Below are 25,380 nucleotides of genomic sequence, written 5' to 3'. Positions count from 1 at the left end.
AAAACAAAACAAAAAATCTCCTGTGAGAGATCACCTTTAATCCCAGCGCTCTGGAGGCAGAGGAAGGCAGATATCTGAGTTCAAGGCCTGCCTGCTCTACATAGTGAGTTCTAGGACAGCCAAGTCTACATAGTGAGACCCTGTCAGCATAGATAGATAGATAGATAGATAGATAGATAGATAGATAGATAGATAGATAGAAAGATAGAAAGAATAGGAATAGAAACAACCAAAAACACAATTAAAATAAAACTGGGGCACTCCTGTGATGCCAGCAACTGAGAACCAGACACAGGCCGAGCTACACAATAATATTATGTCTCAACAAACAAAAGAATAGTTAACTAAATAAAGTCAGATGTATTGAAGTACATGTGTGATCCCATAGCTTAGAAATAGAGGCAGGAAAATCCTGAGATAGGGAAGCATGGGTACATAGTAAAATCCTGTCTAAAGGAGGAGAAGAGAAAGAGGGAAAAAAATAATAAGAGCTAGGGAAGATACAGAGACAGGAACTCTCATCATATGCTGTGGGAACATCAGTTAGTACAGCATCACAGAAAGCAATATGGATGTTCGTCAAAAAAAAAAAAGAAAGAAAGAAAAACAGTAAATATTCCACAATCTAACTACTAGGTACATATCCAAAGGAACTGGAGTCAGTATGCATAAGAAACAGTGGCATTCCCATGTTTATTTACTTATTTATTACACGTTTGTGTGCCCGTAAGCATGTGCCGTGTGTGCAGGTGCCCTCAGAGACAGTACTTGTTCCGGAGGACACAACGGCCTTTAACTGGGGCTCCACGGACCTGATGCCTTCGTCTGGTCTCTGCTGGCTTTGCACTTACGTGCATAAACATATGCATAATTTTTTTAAAAAGTCTCTTTTTCAAAAGAAGAGAATATATAGACACAAAGTCAGCCTTCAGAACATCAGAATGAAATGGTCACCAGCAGAAAAATGAATGGAACTAAGGGATATTATGCTAAGTTAAATAAGCTGGATACGCAAAGACCAATAGTATTACTTTCTCATTTATATGTGGAAACTAAAAAGTTGATCTTAAACCTAGAATAGTGGTGATGAGAGACTAGGAAACGTGTAGGAAAGAGAGATGGCAGAGACGGTCAATGGGTACAGGAGCTCACTTAGAAAGAATCATTTCTAAAGATCAAAAGCAAAGTAGGAAAACTATGGTTGAAAGTCAATTATTAGAAAACAGCTAACCTGGTGTGGGAGGTCCTTCTGTCTATGTGTTGCTATTATTGGTTAATGAATAAAGGAACTGCTTTGAGCCTATGGCAAGGGCAGAACAGAACTAGGCAGGAAAAGCTAGGCTGAATGCTGGGAGAAGGGCGGAGTTGGGGAGAAGCGATGGAGCCGCAGCTACAGTCAGACATGACGAAACTTTGCTGGTAAGCCACTGCCACGTGGAGATATATAGAAATGGATTAAATTAGTAAAAGAGTTAGGCAATAAGAAGCTAGAGCCAATGGGCCAAGCAGTGATTTAATTAATACAGTTTCTGTGTAATTGTTTCGGGGCTAAGCTAGCCAGGTGGCTGAGAACCAACAAGCGACCCTTCTTACTACACTAGCCTGGAGGACTTTTAATGCTGGCAACTGTCATAATTAGGGCTTCTATTGCTGTGATTAAACACCACGACCAAAGCAACTTGGGGAGGAAAGAATTTATTCAGTTCACCAAAGGAAGTCAGGAGAGGAACTCAAGCGGGGCAGGAATCCAGAGTCAGGAGCTCGTGCACAGGCCATAGAGGGGTGCCGCTTACTGGTGCACAGGCCATAAAGGGGTGCCGCTTACTGACTTGCTCCCTGCTGGCTTTCACAGCCCATTTTCTTACCCAAACAACCCACAATGCATCACTAATTAAGAAAACCCCTTACATCTGGATCTTATGGAGGCATTTTTCTCAGCTGAGGTTCCCTCCTTTCAGATGACTCTAGCTTGTGTGTCAAGTTGCCGTAAGACTAGGCCGCACACCAAGACAAAGAAGTAATGTATTTCTAACACGATAGGTATATCAAATCCTTCTGATCTCATCATTACACACTGTATCCATGTATCGAAATGCTACTTAATGCCCCATAAATGAATAGTTACTACGCGTCATTTAAATTTTAATATATACTTTGGGGCAAGTAATACAGCTCAATGGGTAAAAGCACTTGTGCAAGTCTAATGACGAGGGTTCTATCCTGGTAATCCACGGCGCAAGGAGAAAACAGACTCCAGAAGGTTGTCCTCCAACCTCCACACCTGCACCCCAACACCCCCCCCCCAATACCTCCACCACACGCACGCACACACATAAGCGGAGACTGCTTGTTCATATTCCGGCTTCCCAGACCCAAATAATCACACAGAAACCATATTAATTACAACACAGTTGGCCAATGACTCAAGAGTCTTCCTAGCTACCTCTTACATCTTAAATTAACCCATTTATATTCGTCTGTGTTTTACCACAAAGCTGTGGCGTATTGGTAAGGTTCCGACATGTCCTTGGCAGCTACATAGCATCTTTCTGACTCAGCCTTCTCTCTCTCTCTCTCTCTCTCTCTCTCTCTCTCTCTCTCTCTCTCTCACACACACACACACACACACACACACACAAATATATTTCTAAAAAATAAACACTAAATTTTTGCATTTTATGAAATTAATGATTGCATCAAGGATAGTGTCGCACTTCAGCTAGGTATTCAGTGAAGGTGATTGGCCTGAGGATTTGGTTATCAAAGTCTGTAAACCTCTGGGCTCCTGGAGAAGTTACTTTGAAGTAGTACATAGCTAGAAGTTGTTTCCGTTTGCATACAGAGGGAATGCAAAGGATGTGCACTCTGTGGAGTCCTGCAGCTGGACAACGGTCCCTACACAGGCAGAACTCTATTGTCTGGCTTTCAGAGCTCTGAAGTTAATCCTGATTTAAGACACCAATGTGCCTACCGTAAGACGTGAGAACAGAGAGACCTCGGGAAGGTCGGTCAATCTTTAGGTACTCAACAAGACGAAATATGAATCTGAAAAGTGGGAAGGACCAAAATGAAGACATGATCTTCCCCATGTCCCTCCATCCAGATGTGACCACAGAGAGTGTTACCTAGGCAATGCTGGGACGGGATAAAGGAAACACAGGATAAAGGAACAAACATTTCTCTGAGTGAATCTGTTTGGGTTCATGTACCCGGGCCCGCGCTGTAGCGGGTAATTGCAGGGACACCATCAGACTTTGGGACCCCGGAGATAGCAAAATCGGAGGCCGGTACCCCAGTCCTTGGGCCGCAAGCAGCCAGGGGCTGCGCGTTCACCGTCCACGCGCGTCCCCCGGCTCTGTCCGGCGCAGGCGCCGTACGCCGGCTGCCTGCCGCAGCATCCCGCGCCGCTTACCCGTGTGCTGACGCCGCCGCCGCCGCGACCGCGGCCTCCCGGCTCCCGGCGACCGCCACGCGGGGCGCCGCCTCCTCGGCCTCCGCGGAAGCCCCGGCCTCGGCCCCGCCGGCCGCCTCCGTCCCCGCAGCCTCCTCTCGCCAGCGCCGCTGCGGTTCCGGCCGACTCTCGGTCCCCTCCGGGCCGCTCCCGGCCTCCCCGCCGCCCGCGGCCGCCCCGAGCCCCGCGCTCCGCCTGCATGAGGCCGCCCGCCGAGAGCAGCGCGCGAGCGAGCCGCTGCCGGGAGCGAAGGCCCCACCGGAAGCGGCCGGGCGAGCACGGGCCCCGGTGATCCGGGTGCGGGCCGGTCGGGGCGGGGACCGCAGGTGTGATCTGTAAGAAGGGGACGCTCTAAAGTCACTTTGTGTGATCGCTCTTAATTCTTACGAGTATTTGCAGAACACTAAGCCGGAGATGTACGAAGAGTGTTAGTTAACTTTCTAATTTAAAGAGGATGTGTCATTTTAAAATCAGGATTTAGGAAGGAGGTAGGGTGAGTTCCACGTCACTTTCATCCCCGGCCTTTCCTGGCCCTTCCCCACTGCCATATATTGCTTTAATTGTGCACAGAACCACACAGGCAGTACTATGTCCAGAACTGAAGAGAGATCAACCCCACCCTAAAGTCCTAAACTCACAAGGAAGACAGTTATATAGAAAGATGACTTCTGCTCTCATGAGCTAAATGCAGGAAGAGTTTCGCGACCAAAGCTAGAAGTAGCTCTTCATGATTCGTGGACACCCCAGCTACAGCCTTCTGACTGAACAGAAGCTGGCCCAGCTAAGAGGTGGGAGGGAGTGGGAGAACCTACAAAGATGAGGGGACCCCTGAAGATTTGTCAACTTGAGAGATATAGTCTTTGAAACGGCTATCCCTTGCAGAGCATTAAAACCCACCAGTTGTCTCCGTACACAGTAGATCCCTTCCTCTGAACTCAATAGGCCTATGACCTGAACTACTAGACTCAGGTTTGGAACCCACATTGAAAACACAAACATTAGGCTGGAGAAACCTCTCCATTGGGAAAGTGCTGAGCCCAAATCCACAGCACCAACATGAAAAGCCTGGCTGTGTGTCCCATGTGCAAATACCTGGTGCTCGTTGGTCAGCCCTCCTAGCCAAATCTATGAGATCCAGGTTCGTGAGTGTCTGACTTAGCTTTCTGTTACTGTCATAAACACCATGAGCAAATGCAGCTTAGGAAAGAAAAGGTTTATTTCTTCTTCCAATTTAAAATCCATCATTATGGGAAGTCACAGCAGGAACTCCAAAGCAGGAAGTAGAAGCTTGAAGTAGAAACCACAGAAATCCTGCTTTCTGATTTGTTTGCTCTATTTCAGCTGTCTTTTAAAAAACTATTTTATGTGTCTGAGTGTTTTACCTGCACATATTACATGTACCACATGAGTACCTGGTACCCACAGACACCAGCAGACCACTTTGGATTCCCTGGAATCTAGAGATAGGGATGGATGGATAAATTGATTGATTGATTCATACATACATACATAGAGTCATGTGAGTCATTGTGAGTCGTCACGTGGGTGATGATAACCAAACATTAGTCCACTCCAAGAGCAACAAGTGCTCTTAACCACTGAGCCATCTCTCTAGCCCCTCAGGTCCCTTCTGTCTCTGTGCCCCAGCCCCACATGCCTGAGGATTGTACTGCTCACAGTGCACTGGGCTGGGCTCTCCCACACCTACCAGCAATCTAGAAAAGGCCCCACAAACTGGCCCTAATGCCAACATGATGAAGGTCACTCTTCAGTTGAGGTTCCCCTGCCATGGTGTGATAACAACCAAGATTAGCTATCACACTGAGAAACCCTGTCTGAAGACCATGAACAAAATTATCTTCTCTAACTGTTTAATGCATGAGCCTTCTGGATAAATCTCTAAAGACGGAGAAACAAAGTGAGTTTTGGTCAACGTTGTCTTTGTAACCGACATTAGCCTTTATTGTGACCACACTTGCTTGTAAACATATTTTAATATTTTGTAGAATTTTAATTATTTCACATTAGTGATTTCATCAAGTGTATGCTGTCAAATTTATCTGCATTCTCCTGATAAAAAAAAAGCTTAATTCCTCTACATTTAAAAATTACAGACTGCAGTTTAATAAGATTTTCTATATATGCAAATAAGTTTGTAATCATTTCTTTACATTTTTTTAAATTTTATTTTAAAAATAAAAGTATTTGTAAAAATGTTTTTACAAAATTTTACAAATTTTTTTCAAAAAGGTGGAGAGTGATAAGTGATTGAGGAAGACACCCCAAAATCAACTGCTGACCTCCATACTTAGCCTTACATAAACATGCACACTCAAACATACATGTACTAAACCACACACACAAAAGAAAACACACACATCAGATAATTTTATGGTCATACAGCAAGTAATTAATGGAATGGTTCAAGCCCAGGGTGGTCTGGCTTCAAAGTCTTGAGAAATCAGTCTGTAAAGGAGATTGACAGTCCAGTCAGAGGCGTGAAGTCATTAGGAAAATCCAGGCCATAGTCGTCAGGGTGTGGCTGGAGATGAGAGCCAAGAAAACAGCCGACAAGTGGGAAATTTAGAATTCTACACTCCAATGTAAATGGGGAAGTCAGGATCTGAGAAATAGTGGTGATGCCCGCTTTTATTACTTGTATGGACAGTTAGTTAATTGTGCCATTAATAGAAAATCAAGAGTTAGGGAGGAGGATGTATCAGGGTAAGCCAATCTAAATCATAAAATTTTAACACATATAGAAAGCTTCACCCTCATTACCCTTTCATGTACACCAATAATAATAGTAGTTTTAACATTTCATTCCACATGTTAGTTATCTCTTTGCCATAACAGCTAGCATTTTGTTGGTTAGTGTAATGGTGCAAACAATACTATTATTTTTGACATGGTGCATTAAAAAATCATTTCTACATTTTCCTTTTATTTATTCACACTATATTTTATACTTTCTATTTGGATAGATAGATAGATAGCTAGATAGATAGATAGATAGATAGATAGATAGATAGATAGACAGATAGATACTTTGTATCTACCTGTGAAATTCAGAATGCCAGTGGCACTCAGGATTAATGTGTTCTTCCCTATTCTGAGCTCTCAAATTCAGTAGTCCCATCTCTCCAGAAACACCAAGCACAGGACCATAACAATAGTAAGGAGAGTCATATTCTTATATCGTAAAGGAACCAGCAAGACTTAGATAGATATAAATGCCATTTTTAAGAACACACTGGACAGTCTAGATTCCATTCTCTGGGTGACCAAGTCAATAATGGTTTGGTACATTATCTCTTTAAGATTCTGTGTTCAGTGACAAAGCTGGTAGTAGGTTGAAATGAGGCGTTGTCTTAGTTAGGGTTTCTATTGCTGTGAAGAGACACCATGACCACATAACTCTAGCCTACAGTTTCAGAGGTGTTGTCCATTATCATCACAGTGGAACACGGCGGCAGGCCAGCAGACATGGTGCTGGAGAAGGACCCGAGAGTTCTACATTTTGATCCCCAGGCAGCAGAAGGAGTCTGTGTGCTACACACTGAGGTCACTTGAGCACTGGAGACCTCAAATCCTGCCCCCAATAGTGACTTACGTCCTCCACAGCTAATCCAACAAAGCCACGCCTTCTCCCTATGGGTGTCATTTTCTTTGAAACTACCAAGGCATTATGGAGGTTTTTACACCACAGAAATTGTCAAATGTCTTCAAAGCAAGGCTTACACACAGGGGAGTGAGCAATCTGATTTCTTTTGGCCTACTATCGCAGAATACCATGAACTGGGTAGCTGGCAAACAAATCTGGCTCCCACAGATCTGAAGCTGTCAAGTCCAAGAGCAGGGTGATGGCACATTTGCTGTCTGGTGAGGGTCCACGTGTTTGTTGTCTCCTCACATGGTGAAGGGCGGAAATTTGATGGCTGTCTTCCTCTCTCTCTCACTTTCTCTAAAATTCTGGTTGTACCTTTGATTTTGTTGTTGTTGTTACTGTTTTCATCAGTGAGAGCCAATGTCAGGAAATTACAAATAAGCAGATAAATTGATTCCTACCTCTATCTAACAAAAACACATAATGTAGCATTTTTATTAGATAAGCCTTGGTTTTTACATTTCAATAAGCATGCCATACAATATTTGAACAAAATGTCCTAACAATAGCCATTATTAGAGGAAGTATAATAAGCACATTTTATTTAAATTAATGCTTTAGGAAGAAATGGAGATTTCCTTGCCTTTACTTATTTCTTTAAATGTATATAAAATGCATTCATAGTGTTTATAACCTTTCATCAAGTAAATATACTTTTAGGAACTTTTTAAAGAGAATTAACAAGAATGTATATGAAGGTTTATCTCAAAATGGTCACTGTGGCCTTACATTTTTTAACTCAAAGCAATCTAAATATATTTTCCACCTTTTATTGAAAATAGATTTTTTTTTTAATGTAATACATTCTCCCTCAGTCAGACGCCATGGAGCCAGCCACCAGGTCAGACAGGCTGAATCTTTCCTGATAAGCCACCACCTCGTGGTGCTACACAGATTATTAGAAATGGATTAATCAAGATATGAGAGTTAGCCAATAAGAGGCTACAGATAACGGGCCAGGCAGTATTTAAAAGAATACAGTTTCCGAGTAATTATTGTGGGTAAAGCTAGCTGTGCGGGAGCCGGGCAGTGGGAAGCAGCCCACAGCTCCTTCTACACTACGCTTAACAGGAATAGTTGATAACAATTAATAATAAGTTAATAAGACTCCTAGGCCAGCCGGGCGGTGGTGGCGCACGCCTTTAATCCCAGCACTCGGGAGGCAGAGGCAGGCGGGTCTCTGTGAGTTCGAGACCAGCCTGGTCTACAAGAGCTAGTTCCAGGACAGGCTCCAAAACCACAGAGAAACCCTGTCTCGAAAAAAAAAAAAAAAAAAAGACTCCTAGGCCAGTGTTTTGATTAATACAATTTCTGTGTGATTATTTCAGGTCTGTCCAGAAGATGAACAAGCAGCCTCCACCTACAAAATCTATTCATTTCATAGTTGTTTTCAAACTGTGTAGTAGTAGCACAGTATCACTTGTTGAAATACAAACTCCTAAACATCCCTGCAGCCACAAGGCTGAGGATGAAGCCCAGTGTCTGTTTCAATCAACTTGCTGGCAACTGTGATACATACTCAGGTTGGAAAATCACTATCATCACGTAATATCTGGGCTTTCATTTAAACTTCCCAAGAAGGCTTCATAAATCCTAGCCTGTAGCACAAGTAATAAAAACAAGAGACAGAAATTGGGGTTCAACCTAAAACCCAGAAACGCAAAGCAGCCAAGCCATGAGAGAGGTTTTACCTCTACCAAGGCTGGCGTTCGCAAACTAAAACCTAAGCCGCTCTCTCCTCTCATTTTATATTCCCTCTCGTGCTGGGATTAAAGGCGTGTGACTCCCTAGTGCTGGGATTAAAGGTATAAACCACCACCACCTGGATTGGTTTCTGCATTGATCTGGTGTAGTCCAGGGTGGCCCTGAACTCAAAAAGTGATCCATCTGCCTCTGTCTCCCAAATCCTGGGATTAAAGGGGTGTGCCACCATTGCCTGACCTCTAGGGCCTTAGCTTTGCCCTTCTTGTCTTTCATGCATTATTTATTAAAACATAAATAAAATATCACTAGGGGGCTGGGGAGATGGCTCAGTGGTTAGGAGCATTGCCTGCTCTTCCAAAGGTCCTGAGTTCGATTCCCGGCAACCACATGATGGCTCACAGCCATCTGTAGTGAGGTCTGGTGCCCTCTTCTGGCCTGCAGATATACACACAGACAGAATATAGTATACATAATAAATAAATATTTTAAATAAATAAAATAAAATATCACTATACTAACCCAAGACCATGGAACTTACAGTTTCTCGCTACTTGGAAAATAAAATATTATGATAGTTCTTTCCTTCTTCCTTCCTTTCTTTAATTTAAATGGGTCTCATTATGTAGCCCTGGCTGGCCTGGAACTCACTATATAGACCAGGCTAGCCTTGAATTCACAGAGATCCACCTGCCTCTGTGTCTCAGGTGCTGAGATTAAAATCGTGCACCGCTGCCTCCAGGCTGTTTGGGATAGTTCTAAAACAAATCATGGATCCCTTGCGAATACGAATTTTATAGAACAAGCACAGTTTCTTGATTCTCCCTCTGCAAACAGGCAGACTTTTAAATAGTTTAGCTCCCTCCTATGCCGAGTGCATGAAAAAGAAGATGGAGAAACATCTATAGGTTTTCCCAGAAAGAAGGCCGCCCTTACTTTTTCTTTTGAAAGAGTATCTCAGTCATCTGCACCAAAGAGCCCTTTACTCATCCTGTAGCCCAGTCAGGCCCTTGAATGGTCCACCCTTCTGTCTAAACCTGCAGCATAGCTGGGGTTATAGGCTTGTGCTACAAAGCCTAGCTTTTCATTTGTTGTGTATTTTAAACATCCCCATCTGTTGCTGAGGGGTGCTCACAGGTTACAGATGAGGGGGAGCTTACCAGAGCTCCTCTTTGAGGCCCCAAGTTCTGTCCACACTGTGCTGGAGATGAAAGTCAGCTAATGATGAAATGTTAAGGGGGTTCGAGGTCTTGGCTCAGGGCTAGGCAACTCCTCAAAATGGACGGAACCAATCCCTAAAATACACAGGACAGGCTTCTACCACCTTCCCTCCCCACTCTAAACTGTTGGCTAGGCTTTCTATTTCTTAAAGGCGGATGTGATCAGAAGATAATGTCCACCTCTTCCAAACCTGTCTGGTGTCTGGGCCATATACTCCACCTTCCCTTGGGATACTATTGTGGGGCCTCTGCTCTAGTGGCAGGCAGTTACTTCTATTACCACATTAGGTCCTATGCCAGCTCACTTACCAGCTCACTCCAGAATCTCTCTCAGTCTCTCCCATGTGTTGGTTTTTAACTTCTAATGTGCCGTCATTCTCATGAGCATGAAAAAGTAGATTATGTCCACCTTTCTTTACAAATAAGAAAAGGCCAGCTAGAGAGAAGGCTTAATGCTTAAAAGCACTGACTACTCTTCCGGAAAACCAGGGTTTGATTCCCAGCATCCACCCAGTGGATAACTGTCTGTAACTCCAGTCCTAAGAGACTCCCTCTTCTGGCCTTCGATTGGTATTGCATACAGGCGCGAAGTTGGTCCACAGACAAGCAAGCTGTCAGTAGCATAGCTTCCTCCCACTCTGATCCTCCTGGTCCCTCTTTCCCTTATGTCTCAAAGCTCTCCGAGCACCACAGCCCCAAACAGCTTACCAAGATGCATCTTATCTCCTTGGAACTAAACCCAGGCTCCTGTGTCAATCCTCATTTTACTAGACTTCTCAGCTTTGCTTGATGCATGCAGTGTGTCCCTGTGTCCTTAAGACATTTTCTTCCTATTGCCTACAGAAAAGTATGCTTCCATTAGGAATTATAAATGCATAATCTTGTTTTTACTTCTATTGGGAAGAGTTTGCTAACTGCCAAGGAATTCTGGGCTTTCAGATTTTCCCATAAACCTAACTACAGCAGTTCTTCCAAGGCTTTTTATGACATGGCACATATAGAAAAATGATAGATTCCCCAAAGTCTGGGGATACCGCACAAGACAGAAAGGAAGGGAGTCCCCCACCACCACCATACCCCAGGAGTAGGAGACGAGCTTCACACATGAATCCAGGGGCTCCGGTGTAGTCCTCAAGTATAAGCTGTCTCACCAGCTTTCCTGCTCTATGGTGACAGTGCAACTATTCAGTATCCTCGAGAATGACCCTTCTGAGGCCTCACTGTCTTCCTGGATGCTGTTTAGGGCTGAACAAGACTAAGTCTCTCAATTCATGTACCTGAGCATCTTTTACGCTCCAAAGCATCTAGCACTCGTAAACAGTGTTTTTAAAGCATTGGTTAAAATCCTGCCCCAGATATTATTACTTTATAGACAATGAGAAGCCACCTTTCCCCCCTGATTTTTAAAAAATAATTATTTTTTCCAGCTCAATCAGTTTCTCCTCCCTCCCTCCTCTCCCCCCATCCCTCTTCTCATCCCCACCCACTCCAAGAAGCTGTCTATTAACTGAAATGAACTTTAGACTGCATGCGCTTCTTCTCTCTGAGTCAGAAGTTAGATGTTTGTTACTTTAAAAGAGCCACCTTTAAAAAAAAAAAACAGGCATGCACAAACTTTGTTTCTTCACACATTCCTTCAGTAGGAATTCCCCTTGGCTTTTAACCCATTGTGAGCAGTTGTGTTTTAAGCCTGCCGCTTCCCTGCACTACCTCCAATGCTCATTTCCGTTTTCTATCCCTAGCATTCACACCCACAGGCCACCTCCACCCTATCCCCATCCCACCCCACCCACAACCACACCCTTCATTTCCACCCTACTATCCCTCACCCCCACCACCCACCCAGTCTTAAGCAATTATATTCATCCCTTTCTCATCTTCATCTTCTCAACCCCCTTTTTAAAAAAATTGCCACAAGAGGGCAGCAGATTCACACATACGAATGGTACTCAGGCAGTGAGGCGCATTAAAATGCAAACGATAATTCACGGAACAATTAAAAGGACACAAAGCTGGGTGGGTAGGGAAGGGGATGGATCTGGGAGAGGTTGTGGAAAGGAGTGGATTTGCTCACAACACAGCCTGCGAACTTCTCAAAGAACTAGTAATGATATCCTGATAAAAATGCTACTGAAGGTCCAGAGATTTCTGTGGAAGAAAAACGGTTTCAAGGGGAGAAAGAGAGGAAAGAGAGAGGGCATTGGGGCATGAAGATGACCAAAATTCATTTTTTTGCATGTATAAAAATAGAAGAGAACTTTTCATTAAAAATATTTTAATTAAAAATTTTTATAATTAAAACCCATCACTTGGGCTGGAGAGATGACACAATGGTTAAGAGCACTGACTGCTCTTCCAGAGGTCCTGAGTTCAATTCCCAGAAAACATATGGTGGCTCACAGCCATCCGTAATAAGATCTGGTGTCCTCTTCTGGCCTGCGGGCATACATGTAAGCAGACTATTGTATACTAAGTAAATAAAATAAAGTTTAAAAAAATACTTATTCACTAGGCAGAATAATTTTGCAATGATAATATATATATACATACATTACTATACTGTTTCCCAATGCAATGATGATGTGTACATATATATATATATATATATATATATATATATATGTTTTCCAAAATTTATTTTGCCTTTTACCTTATTCTTACCTTAACTATCTCAACACTATCAATTCTAACAATAGTGTGATAATAATTAAGTCATTTTCTAAGAAAAAAAGTTCAACAATCCATAATCTTACTCTAAATACATTTCATACTCTGGAAGTAATGATGAATGGAAAAAAAATCAGGCAGAACTGTGATGAGTGGCAATGACCTGTTTATGTCTCTTCCAGATACCGGTGAAGAAGAGGGGAGGCAGAACAGAGCAGCTTCAAACCTCAGACTAAATCCGAAAACAACTTCCTGAACCAGGATGGAGGGGGAATCTTACCACAATGAAACCACCGTCAATGGCACCCCAGTAAATCACCAGGCTTTGGAACGCCATGGGCTTTGGGAAGTCATCACTATTGCAGCGGTGACGGCTGTGGTCAGCCTGATGACCATTGTGGGAAATGTCTTGGTCATGATCTCCTTCAAAGTCAACAGTCAGCTCAAGACGGTAAACAACTATTACCTGCTCAGCTTGGCCTGTGCAGACCTCATCATTGGGGTCTTCTCCATGAACCTCTACACGACCTACATCCTCATGGGTCGCTGGGTTCTCGGGAGTCTGGCTTGTGACCTTTGGCTTGCCCTGGACTATGTTGCCAGCAACGCTTCTGTCATGAACCTTCTGGTGATTAGCTTTGACCGTTACTTTTCCATCACAAGACCACTGACATACCGGGCCAAGCGTACCCCAAAGAGGGCGGGCATCATGATCGGCTTGGCCTGGTTCATCTCCTTCATCCTCTGGGCGCCAGCAATCCTCTGCTGGCAGTACTTGGTAGGCAAGCGGACAGTACCACCCGATGAGTGCCAGATCCAGTTCCTCTCTGAGCCCACCATTACTTTCGGCACTGCCATTGCTGCCTTCTACATCCCTGTCTCCGTCATGACCATACTCTACTGCCGGATCTACAGGGAAACCGAGAAGCGAACCAAGGACCTGGCTGACCTCCAGGGTTCTGATTCTGTGGCAGAAGCCAAGAAGAGAAAGCCGGCTCACAGGACCCTGCTCAGATCTTTCTTTAGCTACCCTAGACCCAGCCTGGCCCAGAGAGAAAGGAATGACTGGTCATCCTCCCGCAGAAGAACTTCAACCACAGGAAAGCCAACCCAGACCACGGGCCTAAGCGCTGACTGGGACAAGGCTGAGCAGGTCACTACCTGTAGCAGCTATGCCTCCTCAGAGGATGAGGCCAAGACTACCACTGACCCTGTCTTCCAAGTGGTCTACAAGAACCAGGCCAAGGAAAGCCCGAGGAAGGAATTCAGCGCTGAAGAGACCAAGGAAACTTTTGGGAATGCTCAGACTGAAAACAATGACTATGACACTCCCAAGTACTTCCTGACCCCGGCTACTGCTCAGAGACTCAAGAGTCAGAAGTGTGTTGCCTATAAGTTCCGACTGGTGGTAAAAGCTGATGGGACCCAGGAGACTAACAATGGCTGTCGCAAGGTGAAAATCATGCCCTGTACCTTCCCGGTGTCCAAAGACCCTTCCACGAAAGGCCTGGATCCCAACCTCAGCCATCAAATGACCAAACGAAAGAGAATGGTCCTAGTCAAAGAGAGGAAAGCAGCCCAGACCTTGAGTGCCATCCTCCTGGCCTTCATCATCACGTGGACCCCTTACAACATCATGGTCCTGGTTTCCACCTTCTGTGACAAGTGTGTCCCTGTCACCTTGTGGCACTTGGGTTACTGGTTGTGCTACGTCAACAGCACTGTCAACCCCATCTGCTATGCTCTCTGCAACAGAACCTTCAGGAAGACCTTTAAGATGCTGCTCCTTTGCCGGTGGAAAAAGAAAAAAGCAGACGAGAAACTGTACTGGCAAGGGAACAGCAAGCTACCCTGAGAAGTCAGCAACTCCCCTCGCAAGAATCATAATCACAGTCTGGTTTGCTTGTTTTCAAGGATGACATCTGCCATTGTGAGTCCCCGAAGACTTGTCAAGGCTCAAGGTCTGTGGTCGAATGAAGAGTCACACACACACAGCAACAACTGCCACATGAAGTGAGTCTTGTCTATTACCAAGGCCACCTGATGCCACTAGAGTCTGCCGGTGGAGCAGAGAGATAGACCCGGGGCCCTGCTCTGGAAGTACATTTGAGTCTTGGTGGACAATAATTTTGGGAACTGATCTGTGCAGAACAGGAGGGACCAGATGGAAATCTTCCCCTGTGGCATTCTGTCATAGACTGTTGTGGAATATGTGTGTCTGTGTGAAGTTGTCTTATACCAGTGAGAATCAGGAGAATGTAGACCACTGTCGCCTCTGGATAAGAATGATATTCAACTGGCTTCTAAGAATACTACTCGTTGTAATTTAATCAGCACTTATTATGCAGCTATCACGTGTTCTGTACTGTGGCATGTTTTTCTGTTCATATGCAGAACGATGCTCTCACTCCCCCTTTCATAGCTATGACAACGCCTGAACCCAGTGAAACCATGGCGATTCCCACAGACCATCAGTTTCTCAGCATCCTGAGTCAAGAAGGGTGCTGCCGTTGGCACACTTGCACACTTGGTCTCCTAAAGGGGCTTCTATTCTGCTACTAATGATGATCAAGTTTCCGTGCAGTTATTTTTGGGCTTTACCAATGAGGTAATTATTTCTCTAAACAAAGATTATGTGTCATTTTTGGTGCCCATTTGGAGTCATTTACTAAATATGCCGTGTTCCCAGGAGAAACTGATTGTATAACAGCCCTGTGCAGTAAGGATCCTCTCTAGGATATTGAATGTTGGGTCTTTATGTTGTTTTCAGGGGTATTGCTTTCTAATCTCTTCTCAGGACGATTCAGATACAAAACATGGAAAACAAATATAATTCCTTCTATGCTTTGACATTTCTTTAAGAGTTGTTGAAGCTCCCAATCCCCCTATTTCAACCCCTAACACACCCAGACATTCACAGATTACTGTCTTGTGCTGGGAAAGCAATGCTACTTGGGCAAACAGAGGGGAATATTCTCTCTCTCTCTCTCTCTCTCTCTCTCTCTCTCCCTCCCTCTCTCCCTCTCTCTTTCTCTCTCTCTCTCTCCCTCTCTCCCTCTCTCTTTCTCTCTCTCCCTTCCTCTCTTATACGTCTTTCATATTTGAAAGAAATGACTTCCTTGTTCACTCCTACCCAAATTCACCCCAAAGTGAGACACTCAGAAACTTACCGTTGAGAGTTCGGCGCAGTTGGTTATGGTCCTTAAATATGAACGCTTTGGCTAGGAGGAGCCCAGTGATGCGACATTTTCCTCCACATCCATGAGGCACCGGATTTGACCCTCAGCACCAAAGCAAACATTGTTTAAGCATAAGTTTCATCTTAAAAGCTAAGTGTAAGTTATAGGGACATAAAAACAAAAATTATCAACATACATTTGTACCTTGGAATTATTTAAAAACTGATTTGATGGAACTATTTAACTGAAGTATTTTTATATAAACAAACTGGAGATGGAGTGGTGCTTGTTCGACAGTGCTTGTCCAGCATGCTCAAAACCCTGGGTTTGAGTGTCAGAACCAGGAGAGGAAAAAATTGAACCTAAGATGCTTCTCTGATGACTCTAAACATAAATACATGTACAAGAAATTAAAGCTTAATTTAAAGTTAAATTAATGAAAGCCCCACAGTAAAAGCAGTGAAGAGCTACCTGAAGAACTGGCAGGTGGGGAAATGCTCTCAGACACTTCCTGGTTAGATCTGCTATTATTTGACACTGTGTTAAAAAAAAATTCTCTACACTTCAGTTGGGTGTGGTGGAACATACCTATAATCCCAGCACTTGAGCAGTGGAGGCAGCTTTGTCTATAGCAAGATCCAATTTCAAAAAGAAAAAAAAATCTGGATTTCATTTCACTCAGTGGAAGCCAGCTCTCTTTCAACCTCATTTGTTAAGAGGATGGCAAAAGAAGAAAAGAAGGAGGAGGAGGAGGAGGAGGAGGAGGAGGAAGAGGAGGAGGAAGAGGAGGAGGAAGAGGAGGAAAAGAATTGTCCTGGTTTCCTGGGAATTAGATGTGTGCCTGAGTTCTTCCTCCGACCCTAGAAGAAGAGAGTTACATACCAAGGAGCCTTTAGGATGGGGAACTCTTGGGCAGCACAAGGTGAATCTACCCAGGCTTCTATTCTATCCTGCAGAGACCTGATGTTGAGATGGAACATGTTTGATGCCCCATAGCTGTGGAGTCTTTGTGAAGGGCAGGTTCCTACCTGCCAAGAAACTAGCAGAAAATACTAATTGGCTCAAATCTCTAAGAAGAGTTCCCAGGCCTACGTGACACCAGGAGGGTGTGGCTTTATTCCGAAACCTGCTCTACCAGCTGTAGACGCACTTGATTCTCTTCCTTTAAGGCCTTGGCTGCTGGCAAAATTGGAAATCTTTCCATGAAAATGGCATTTTAATCCTATATTGGGTATTCATCAGTCACAGTAGAGGAATAAGGCAGTTAAAGCAAAGGACCCCAGAGCCGGAGTGGAGAGAGTATTGCTCCACCACCACACAGAATGAGCGTTTTTAGTTTATCTTTTGTGAAACTGATCCTTATTGACTTTGGAAAGTAGCCAGGTTCACAAGGCTCCTCATGTCTATTAACATAGACAAAGTGTACCCCAAAACCACTAGGGGAAAGCAAAGTTTCCTTGAGTTGGGGCCTTAAGTGGGGCCTTCAGAATGCAAAGATTCAACTGTCAACTACAGGTAGTGGGTGAGCGGGTGGGGTATATCCTGTCCTACACCTGGGCTAGGATCCCAGATCCCAGCATCCTGAGCTCTGTCTGTGGTGAAAACTGTGTTCCGCTTTAACTAGTTATCTATTGATGCTATGTGTTGCTAATAATGTGATTTGTTTCTCTTTGGCTGTGAAGTTGGTGACAAGTTCCAGTTTTCCATTTCTGTTTAGTTAAGCAACGCGCCTTGCCAGCGTTCCTCCGCTTTGCTCCTCTGGCGAGTATCCTCTGAGGGTGACGCTGTCAGTTATCTGTATTGTGACATCTGCACCTAAACCCCTGGGTTGGGATATATAGCCGTCTACTACAAATATCCGAATCACAGCAAAGCGTATTGTACTCATGTTGTTCTGGATATTAAAGACATTCAACAGCCCAGGGATTCCATGAAAAAGTGTTAAAACTGGAGAATCGTCTCCGGTTAGCATGACAGACCCAATTTGTACCGGGGTCTTACCCAGCTCTGCATGGCCTTCCCTTTTACGAAAGGGCACACAATGTGGAACACACATCCCTGTTGCTACCTTCCGTGGTGTGCCATCCCAAGTGCCAATGATCAAATTAAGATTAAATAATGATGATAAAACGTCTATGGCTAAAAGTCTTCCTTTCTCCTGTAGGACTGGGATGCGGGACAAACCTGGAAGCCCAGCTCTTCTCAGACAGAGGCCCTGTGCCAACGGGAACAGCCTCACTTTCTCCCCCGGCGTTTCACTAGCATTTTGTGATTGTAATTTCTCTCTCCTTCATGTCATTGCATCAGTAAAGTTCAGGATTATGCAAGCTCTTTGCTAATTTAAGAAAATCTAGACAGGGAGTGGGTAAATGTGTTAGGAAAGGAGCCAGAAGCACATTTTTTTAAAAAACAAATTCTTTTGAATTTTGAACTTATATAAAAGCTGAATAAATACTAGAAGCAACTCTTTATCCTTCTTCTGTTTTACAAACCCATTAAAGTTTTTTCCTATTTGTGTTCTCTCTCTCTCTCTCTCTCTCTCTCTCTCTCTCTCTCTCTCTCTCTCTCTCTCTCAGTGTGCACAGCTGTGTGTGCTGGCCCTCAATTTTTTTTCCTCACATGTCTTAGAGTAGGTTTTCTCTATGTGTCTATTTACCTTGGAATGTCTCCATGTTTGTTTCTTAAGAACAATGTTACTTTTATGTAACTACTGCACAAACAACAAAAATCAAGAAAATTGACATTGCTACAATGTTGTTTTGTAGTCTATAGACTGCTCAAATTTTACTAGTCCTACAAATTTTTGTTTGTTGTAAGAATTTCTTTTCCAGTCGGGATCTAAGCTAGGACCAAACAGAATGCCCTACCATTGGCGTGTTTAGAACCTTGCATCTGGAGGAGGGCCTCAGCTTTTCTTGGCCTTTTGTAGAGTGTGGGGTTTCTCAGGCCCTTCTGCAAGCTAAGCAAGCACTCCTCTGCTGATCTACAGACTCAGTCCCACAATGGTCCTGCACTTTCCTTCCCTCTACTTTGAGACATGACCTGGCTATTTTGGAACTCAAGATTCTCCAGCCTTAGCGTCCCCAGTGCCGGGATTTTAAGCCTTAGCTGCTACCCACACTGATTTAACTTCTTTTTAATAAGTAGAATGTTAATGTTTGTAAAAGTCAAAACTAAGGTTTATTCAGAGAAGTGCCCCTCTGCCCTCTATTTCTTTTATCCTATTCCATTATTGTCTAGTTAACAGTCTCTGTTTCTCCCCCTTTGTCTTTAACAAAACAAACAAACAAAAAACAAAGGCCAGCAAGAAGGCTCCACAGATAAAGTTGCTTGCCTCTAAACCCAAGTTCAATCTCTGGGACCCACGAGGTGGAAAGAGAGAACCAATTCCTGCAAATTGTCCTCTGATGGCACACAAACAAAATAAATAAATATAAAAGGCTTTTAAAAATTCTTGTAGCCATTTTTCTCAGTGTTTGCATCCCATTTTAAAATCCTGCATATTTTGATGTTTTAAGAAAGTATCCTCTACTTTTCTCTTTCTGTGAGAAATAAAGCTCTGACTTTTCTACAGAGATTATTTCCCAAAAACTCACCATTCCTAGGGCTCTCAATTTACAAAAGAGTTGTGTAGACATGGATGTTTCTATCAAGCAATTTTTCATTGGGTATTAGGTTCTAGAGCTCTCCATAAAGCTAAACACATGGGTCCCAGAGAAGATACATTCTGTGCCTGCCTGTAGCAGCTACTATTACTGAAAACTTTGAAAACATCCAGGAGAACTAGTTGAGTTATGTCTTAGGGTTTCTATTGCTGTGAAGAGACACCATGGCCGCAGCAACTCTTATAAATAAAAACATTTAACTGAGGTGGCTCCCGTACAGTTTCAGAGGGTCAATCCATTATTATCAGGATGGGGAGCATGGTGGCATGCAGGCAGATGTGGTGCTGGAGCTGAGAGTCCTTTCTTAAGACTCAGAAGCAACAGGAAATCGACTGACCATCACACTGAGTGAAGCTTGAGAAAAAAGACCTAAAAGCTCGCCCCCACAGTGGCACATTTCCTCCAACAAGACCACACCTATTTCAATAAGGTCACATCTCCTAATAGTGCCACTCCCTTTGTGGGCCATTTTCCTTCAAACTACCACAAGTTATGGAGAGAGTAAGTGATAATAGACAAAAAAAAAAAAAACCCTCATATGTTCATGTCAAACTCAGAGAGGCAACAGTCATTATAATCCTCCAAGGAACCACACTCATCTCCCTTAGTAATTCATAAGTTCTGTGTGGGGGTGGGGAATACAACCTTAAATTCATCTGTGATTCAAAATCAGGGAAAGAAAACCAAAGCAAAATGAGCCTCGTTTTTGCTTATTGTGTCCAACAATCATCCATACTTATTTAGCATCATTATACTTCATAGAAATCTAGCTACCAAAAAATCCTAATGCCTTTTTTTATATTAACCCTCAACAAGTCTCAAACCAGTAGATAGCCACAAGGATGTTCATTATGTCCCTTCTAAGAACAGCCGTCCCAAGAGTGTCATTTTCCAGTCCTTGGCAGAGCTTTTAGAAATGTGATTATCTTATATAACTGTATCTGTATTGACATCCTAATAAAAAGAAGAAGCAACTTCACCTCTAACAGAATGTTGCAAATGCATTCATGTATTTCAAATATCCCAAGACAACTTTAAGATACCACCTTACACCTGTCAGAATGGCTAAAATAAAAAACACCAATGATAGCCTTTGCTGGAGAGGTTGTGGAGAAAGGGGTACACTCACCCATTGCTGGTGGGAATGCAAACTTGTGCAACCACTCTGGAAAGCAGTGTTTCGGTTTCTCAGGAAATTCGGGATCAACCTACCCCTGGATCCAGCAATACCACTCTTGGGAATATACCCAAAAGAGGCCCTATCATACAACAAAAGTATATGCTCAACTATGTTCATGGCAGCATTGTTTGTAATAGCCAGAACCTGGAAACAACCTAGATGCCCTTCAACGGAAGAATGGATGAAGAAAGTATGGAATATATACATATTAGAGTATTACTCAGCAGTAAAAAACAAGGACTTCTTGAATTTTGCATACAAATGGATGGAAATAGAAAACACTATCCTGAGTGAGGTAAGCCAGACCCAAAAAGAGGAATATGGGATGTACTCACTCATATTTGGTTTCTAACCATAAATAAAGGACATTGAGCCTATAATTCATGTTCCTAGAGAAGCTAAATAAGGTGAATCCAAAGACAAACACATAGGCATCCTCAGGAATATTAACCTTCATCAGGCGATGAAAGGAGACAGAGACAGAGACCCACACGGGAGCACCGGACAGAAATCTCAAGGTCCAAATCAGGAGCAGAAGGAGACGGAGCACGAGCAAGGAACTCAGGACCACGAGGGGTGCACCCACACACTAAGACAATGGGGATGTTCTATTGGGATCTCACCAAGGCCAGCTGGCCTAGGTCTGAAAAAGCATGGGATAAATCCGGACTAGCTGAACATAGCGGACAATGAGGAATACTGAGAATTCAAGAACAATTGCAGTGGGTTTTTGATCCTACTGCACGTACTGGCTTTGTGGGAGCCTAGGCAGTTTGAATGCTCACCTTACGAGACCTGGATAGAGGTGGGCAGTCCTTGGGCTTCCCACAGGTCAGGGAACCCTGATTGCTCTTCGAGCAGATGAGGGAGGGGGACTTGATCGGGGGAGGGGTAGGGAAATGGGAAGCGGTTGTGGGGACGAGGCAGAAATCCTTAATAAATAAATAAATTTAAAAAAAAAAACAAATATCCCAAAATGGAAATTGGTACTTATTTTTAGTGGTCTTCATGTATCCAAAGATAGACAAAGTTACCTTTGGTCAAAATTCACCAAGTTATTGATGATTATATACTAACAATAGGCCAGATTACCAACTGGTCAGTCCAGTAGATTGTAGTAGAAAACACCACACGCTGAAAGATAGCAGTGGGAAAGACTGATCAGATTTCCTCTGGTATCTTGAGTACAACTCTCCTCCCTGGAAACCCATGGACAGACAGTCTTCAGATGGGTGGGACCTTTGATACCCAGGAAGTAGGGCCTATTGAGAAGAATAAGAAAAGAAATGATGCTAGATCCCTGGAGAGATGGCTCAGCCATTAAGAGCACAGGCTGTTCCTCCAAAGGATCCAGGCTCAATTCCCAGCACTCACATCGTGGCTTATAACTATCTGTAAACCCAGTTTCAGGAGAACTGATGCCCTCTCCGGCCTCTTGAGGTGCTAGGCACACAAGAGGTGCACAGACACACAGGCAGGCAAAACACTCGTTGGAAAAGCCAACAAGCAAACAAACAACCTAGAGGACCAGGCAAGGTTCAGGTGGTAAAGTTGGGGACCTAAATTTAGAACTCCAGCATCCACTTAAAAGCCAGTGTGCACCTACAACCCAGAACTTGGGGGAATGAAAGCAGGAGGATCCCTAGGGCTTGTTGGCAGCCAGCCAGTCTAGCCAAACGAATTCAGTGAGAAACCCTGACTCAAAAAATAAGGGGAGAGCAATTGAGAAAGAAACTCCATGTCAGTCTATGGCCTGAACATCACATACACACACATGCTTGAACACACACAAAATTATATTCAGTTTTGTTTTATATTCACTATACTTTATAAGACAATAATTAATATAGCAATACATATTTTCCTAGAAGACATACAAATGAAAAAATTATCAATAATTCTGCCAGCAAAATATCTTAGCATCTACTCTTGAAATCTTATTGTGTACACACACATACTTTAAAATTATTATCAGCCGGGCGGTGGTGGCACACACCTTTAATCCCAGCACTCGGGAGGCAGAGCAGGCGGATCTCTGTGAGTTCGAGACCAGCCTGGTTTACAAGAGCTAATTCCAGGACAGGATCCAAAGCTACAGAGAAACCCTGTCTCAAAAAACCAAAAAAAAAAAAATTACCATATATTAATTGTATAAAACAGTATGTTTGTGATATTTTCATACAAGCATAAATTTTAATCACATTCACTCCAAAAAGCCTCTTTTGTCCCCCTCCTTGGGTCCCTCTCCGCCTGTCAAAGTCCTACTTCTCCCTTCACGATCTTTCTATTTTAATATAGATTCTGCATATGAGAGAAGACACGAGCATTTTGTTTTTCTGTGTCTGGTTTATTTTGCTTAACATGATAATCTCTAGTTTGATCTATTTTCCCACCTACCAACTGATTTTGCTCATCTTTATGGTGAATTAAATGCCACTGTGAATGTATACATTGTCTTCATCCATTCATCCAGCAACAGACACATCTGCTGCTTCTAAACCTTGACTGCCCTGAATAGTGCTGCGATAAACATGGGAGTGCAGGTATCTCCATTGGATGCTCTTTGATCCCTTCAGTTATATGCGTAGAAGTAGCTGAATCATATGCTAGCTTTGCTTTTAGTCTTTTGACTTGCTCACTGACTTGCACAATGCCTGAAAAAATTGACGCTCCCATTAGCAGTCTATAAAGTTTGGTTTCCCCTGCCCCCACACCAGCAACTATAAGCATGTTTCATCTGAACGTACAGTGCTATTAAGTACCATTTGGAGGTCCTTGAACAAAAAGTATCTGGCCACTTAGACTCTTCAAAGAAGAAATCAGAAGGCTTCAAGTGACACAGAAAGCTCCCACTCCTAACTAAATATAGATCAGAAAGAGGCTGCATCTGTCATTTTCTATCTCTGTTAAAAGCAACCAGTACAGCTGAGAGGATAAGAAGATTACTGTCCTTGAGAATTCATCTTTCTTTCGTCCTATTTTTAGACCCAAGAGTCGCCACTCAGGCAACCTGATTATCCTATGCTCGGTTGCTCATTTGTTCAACAAATAATTATTGATCTATGCAATGAGCTTGGGGCTCAGAAGGGAATGGACACTGCTCCCCCGCTTCAGAGATACAGACAAACTGGATGAACGGAGCAACCATTCACCACTCCAGTACAAAGGAAATCACTGCAGTGGTGGCTGGCTGCCCTGCTCCTCCCCAAATACAAATGTTTCCCTTCTCTAAGCCTCTTTTGCACTGTTCTTTGGCACAGAAAGAAAACTGTCAGAGGCTGGGTCTGTGAGCGAAGGGTGAGATGCGTGTGGACTGCAGTATTCACCAAGTTCTCATCAACAGCCTGGCACACGAGCAAAACAGCATCTCTAGCTCAGGTTAGCCTCAGACTCTCCGTAGCTGCGGATGACTTTGAACATCTGCCCCTCCTGCCCCTCCACTCTCCTCAACTGGTAGAATTACTGTGTACATCATCACACTCATTTTATGTGGTACCAAGGACTAAACACAGACGGGGGTTTGTGCTTGCCACACAAGCACCCTGCTAACTGAGCTACTTCCCCAGCCTGAGAGCAGCCCTTCCTTCCCCCACATATGGTTCCTAGTTCGTATACTACATGTCAAGACATGTCGAAAGGCTTCTATATTTTGGATATACCTAACCTGTGTATTTGATAACCAGATTCTGTGGGAAACACAAAGGTCCTTATGCTTACAAATAGCACTAGAGAAGCCAGGAATGCTAAATACATAAAGTTGTTTTTTCAAGGGAAAAGATGTACAACCTGTTTTCTACCCAGAAGGCTGGGGAATGGAGTGGCTAATAGCCTAGGTCATCCCTGTACTGTCTATAAGGTCAGGCTATACCTGGCTCCCCTAAGAAGGGCCTGAGGTAACTAATAGTCTAGAAGACCTTCGCATTATCTGTATGGCCAGCAGGGTTGAGGGGGGTTCTCCAAGCTCCCACAATTAGGACCAGACATGGCTAACTTGTGCTATCTGTATAATGGAGACCACACCAGACCCTCCCCTAGGCTCTTAAGATAACACATATCTCTAAAACCAACCTTCATGAAAGAAGTGACATGTATTTTGAGAAGAGTTTCGGCATAATTATGGCTTCTGATGCACACAGGATTGTGTTACACTGGGAAACTTTTCTTCCAAACTGTGCATACTTAAATATGTCTAAAATAAACTGCCTGGTGTCAGACTCTAAAAGGTTGAACCAATATCAGCTACTGAGTCATGTTGAACCAGCTATGGGCCCCGCTGGACCGCATCAAAGATTTGAAGCTAGACTGTTAGCCTTTAATCCCAGCACTCGGGAGGCAGAGGCAGGCAGATCTCTGTGAGTTTGAGGCCAGCCTGATCTACAAGAGCTAGTTTCAGGACAGGCTCCAAAGAGAAACCCTGTCTTGGAAAAAAATAAACAACAACAAAAAAAAAACCTGATCTGTGTCCCTGTGACACTAAGGTTGGTTTTCCACCTTTAGGCTGGGAGGCACTGCTTCTGACTGGACTGCTTTCCCCTGGCCACTCTGATAGGCTCTGTCTCACTCTGAGACAGATGCTGGGTTATTATCCATCTCTGTATTCTACTACAGACTCCAGCACAGAGCTTCTTGTCTCACAAGGATCAACACATT

General features: G+C 43.6%; 2 protein-coding genes across 2 annotated transcripts in view; one reads left to right on the top strand and one right to left on the bottom strand.

The window, feature by feature from the left end:
• The window catches only part of Aven (apoptosis and caspase activation inhibitor), a 139,138-nt gene extending 135,434 nt beyond the window's left edge, over positions 1-3,704 (bottom strand). Inside the window, exon 1 of the mRNA XM_041678996.1 lies at positions 3,413-3,704. Coding sequence (XP_041534930.1) covers positions 3,413-3,652 — 240 coding nt within the window. The 5' untranslated portion in view covers positions 3,653-3,704. The remainder of the gene's footprint in view (positions 1-3,412) is intronic.
• Positions 1-16,433, top strand: part of Chrm5 (cholinergic receptor muscarinic 5) — a 56,220-nt gene extending 39,787 nt beyond the window's left edge. The window contains exon 2 of the mRNA XM_041678995.1: positions 12,889-16,433. Coding sequence (XP_041534929.1) covers positions 12,969-14,561 — 1,593 coding nt within the window. The 5' untranslated portion in view covers positions 12,889-12,968 and the 3' untranslated portion in view covers positions 14,562-16,433. The remainder of the gene's footprint in view (positions 1-12,888) is intronic.
• Positions 16,434-25,380: the final 8,947 nt, after the last annotated feature.

The sequence above is a fragment of the Microtus oregoni genome, unplaced genomic scaffold (genome assembly GCF_018167655.1).
Source record: "Microtus oregoni isolate MIOR12 unplaced genomic scaffold, Mior012 000031F_ref0000149, whole genome shotgun sequence".
Taxonomy (NCBI): Eukaryota; Metazoa; Chordata; class Mammalia; order Rodentia; family Cricetidae; genus Microtus; species Microtus oregoni.
This window is presented reverse-complemented; position numbering and strand designations above follow the sequence as displayed.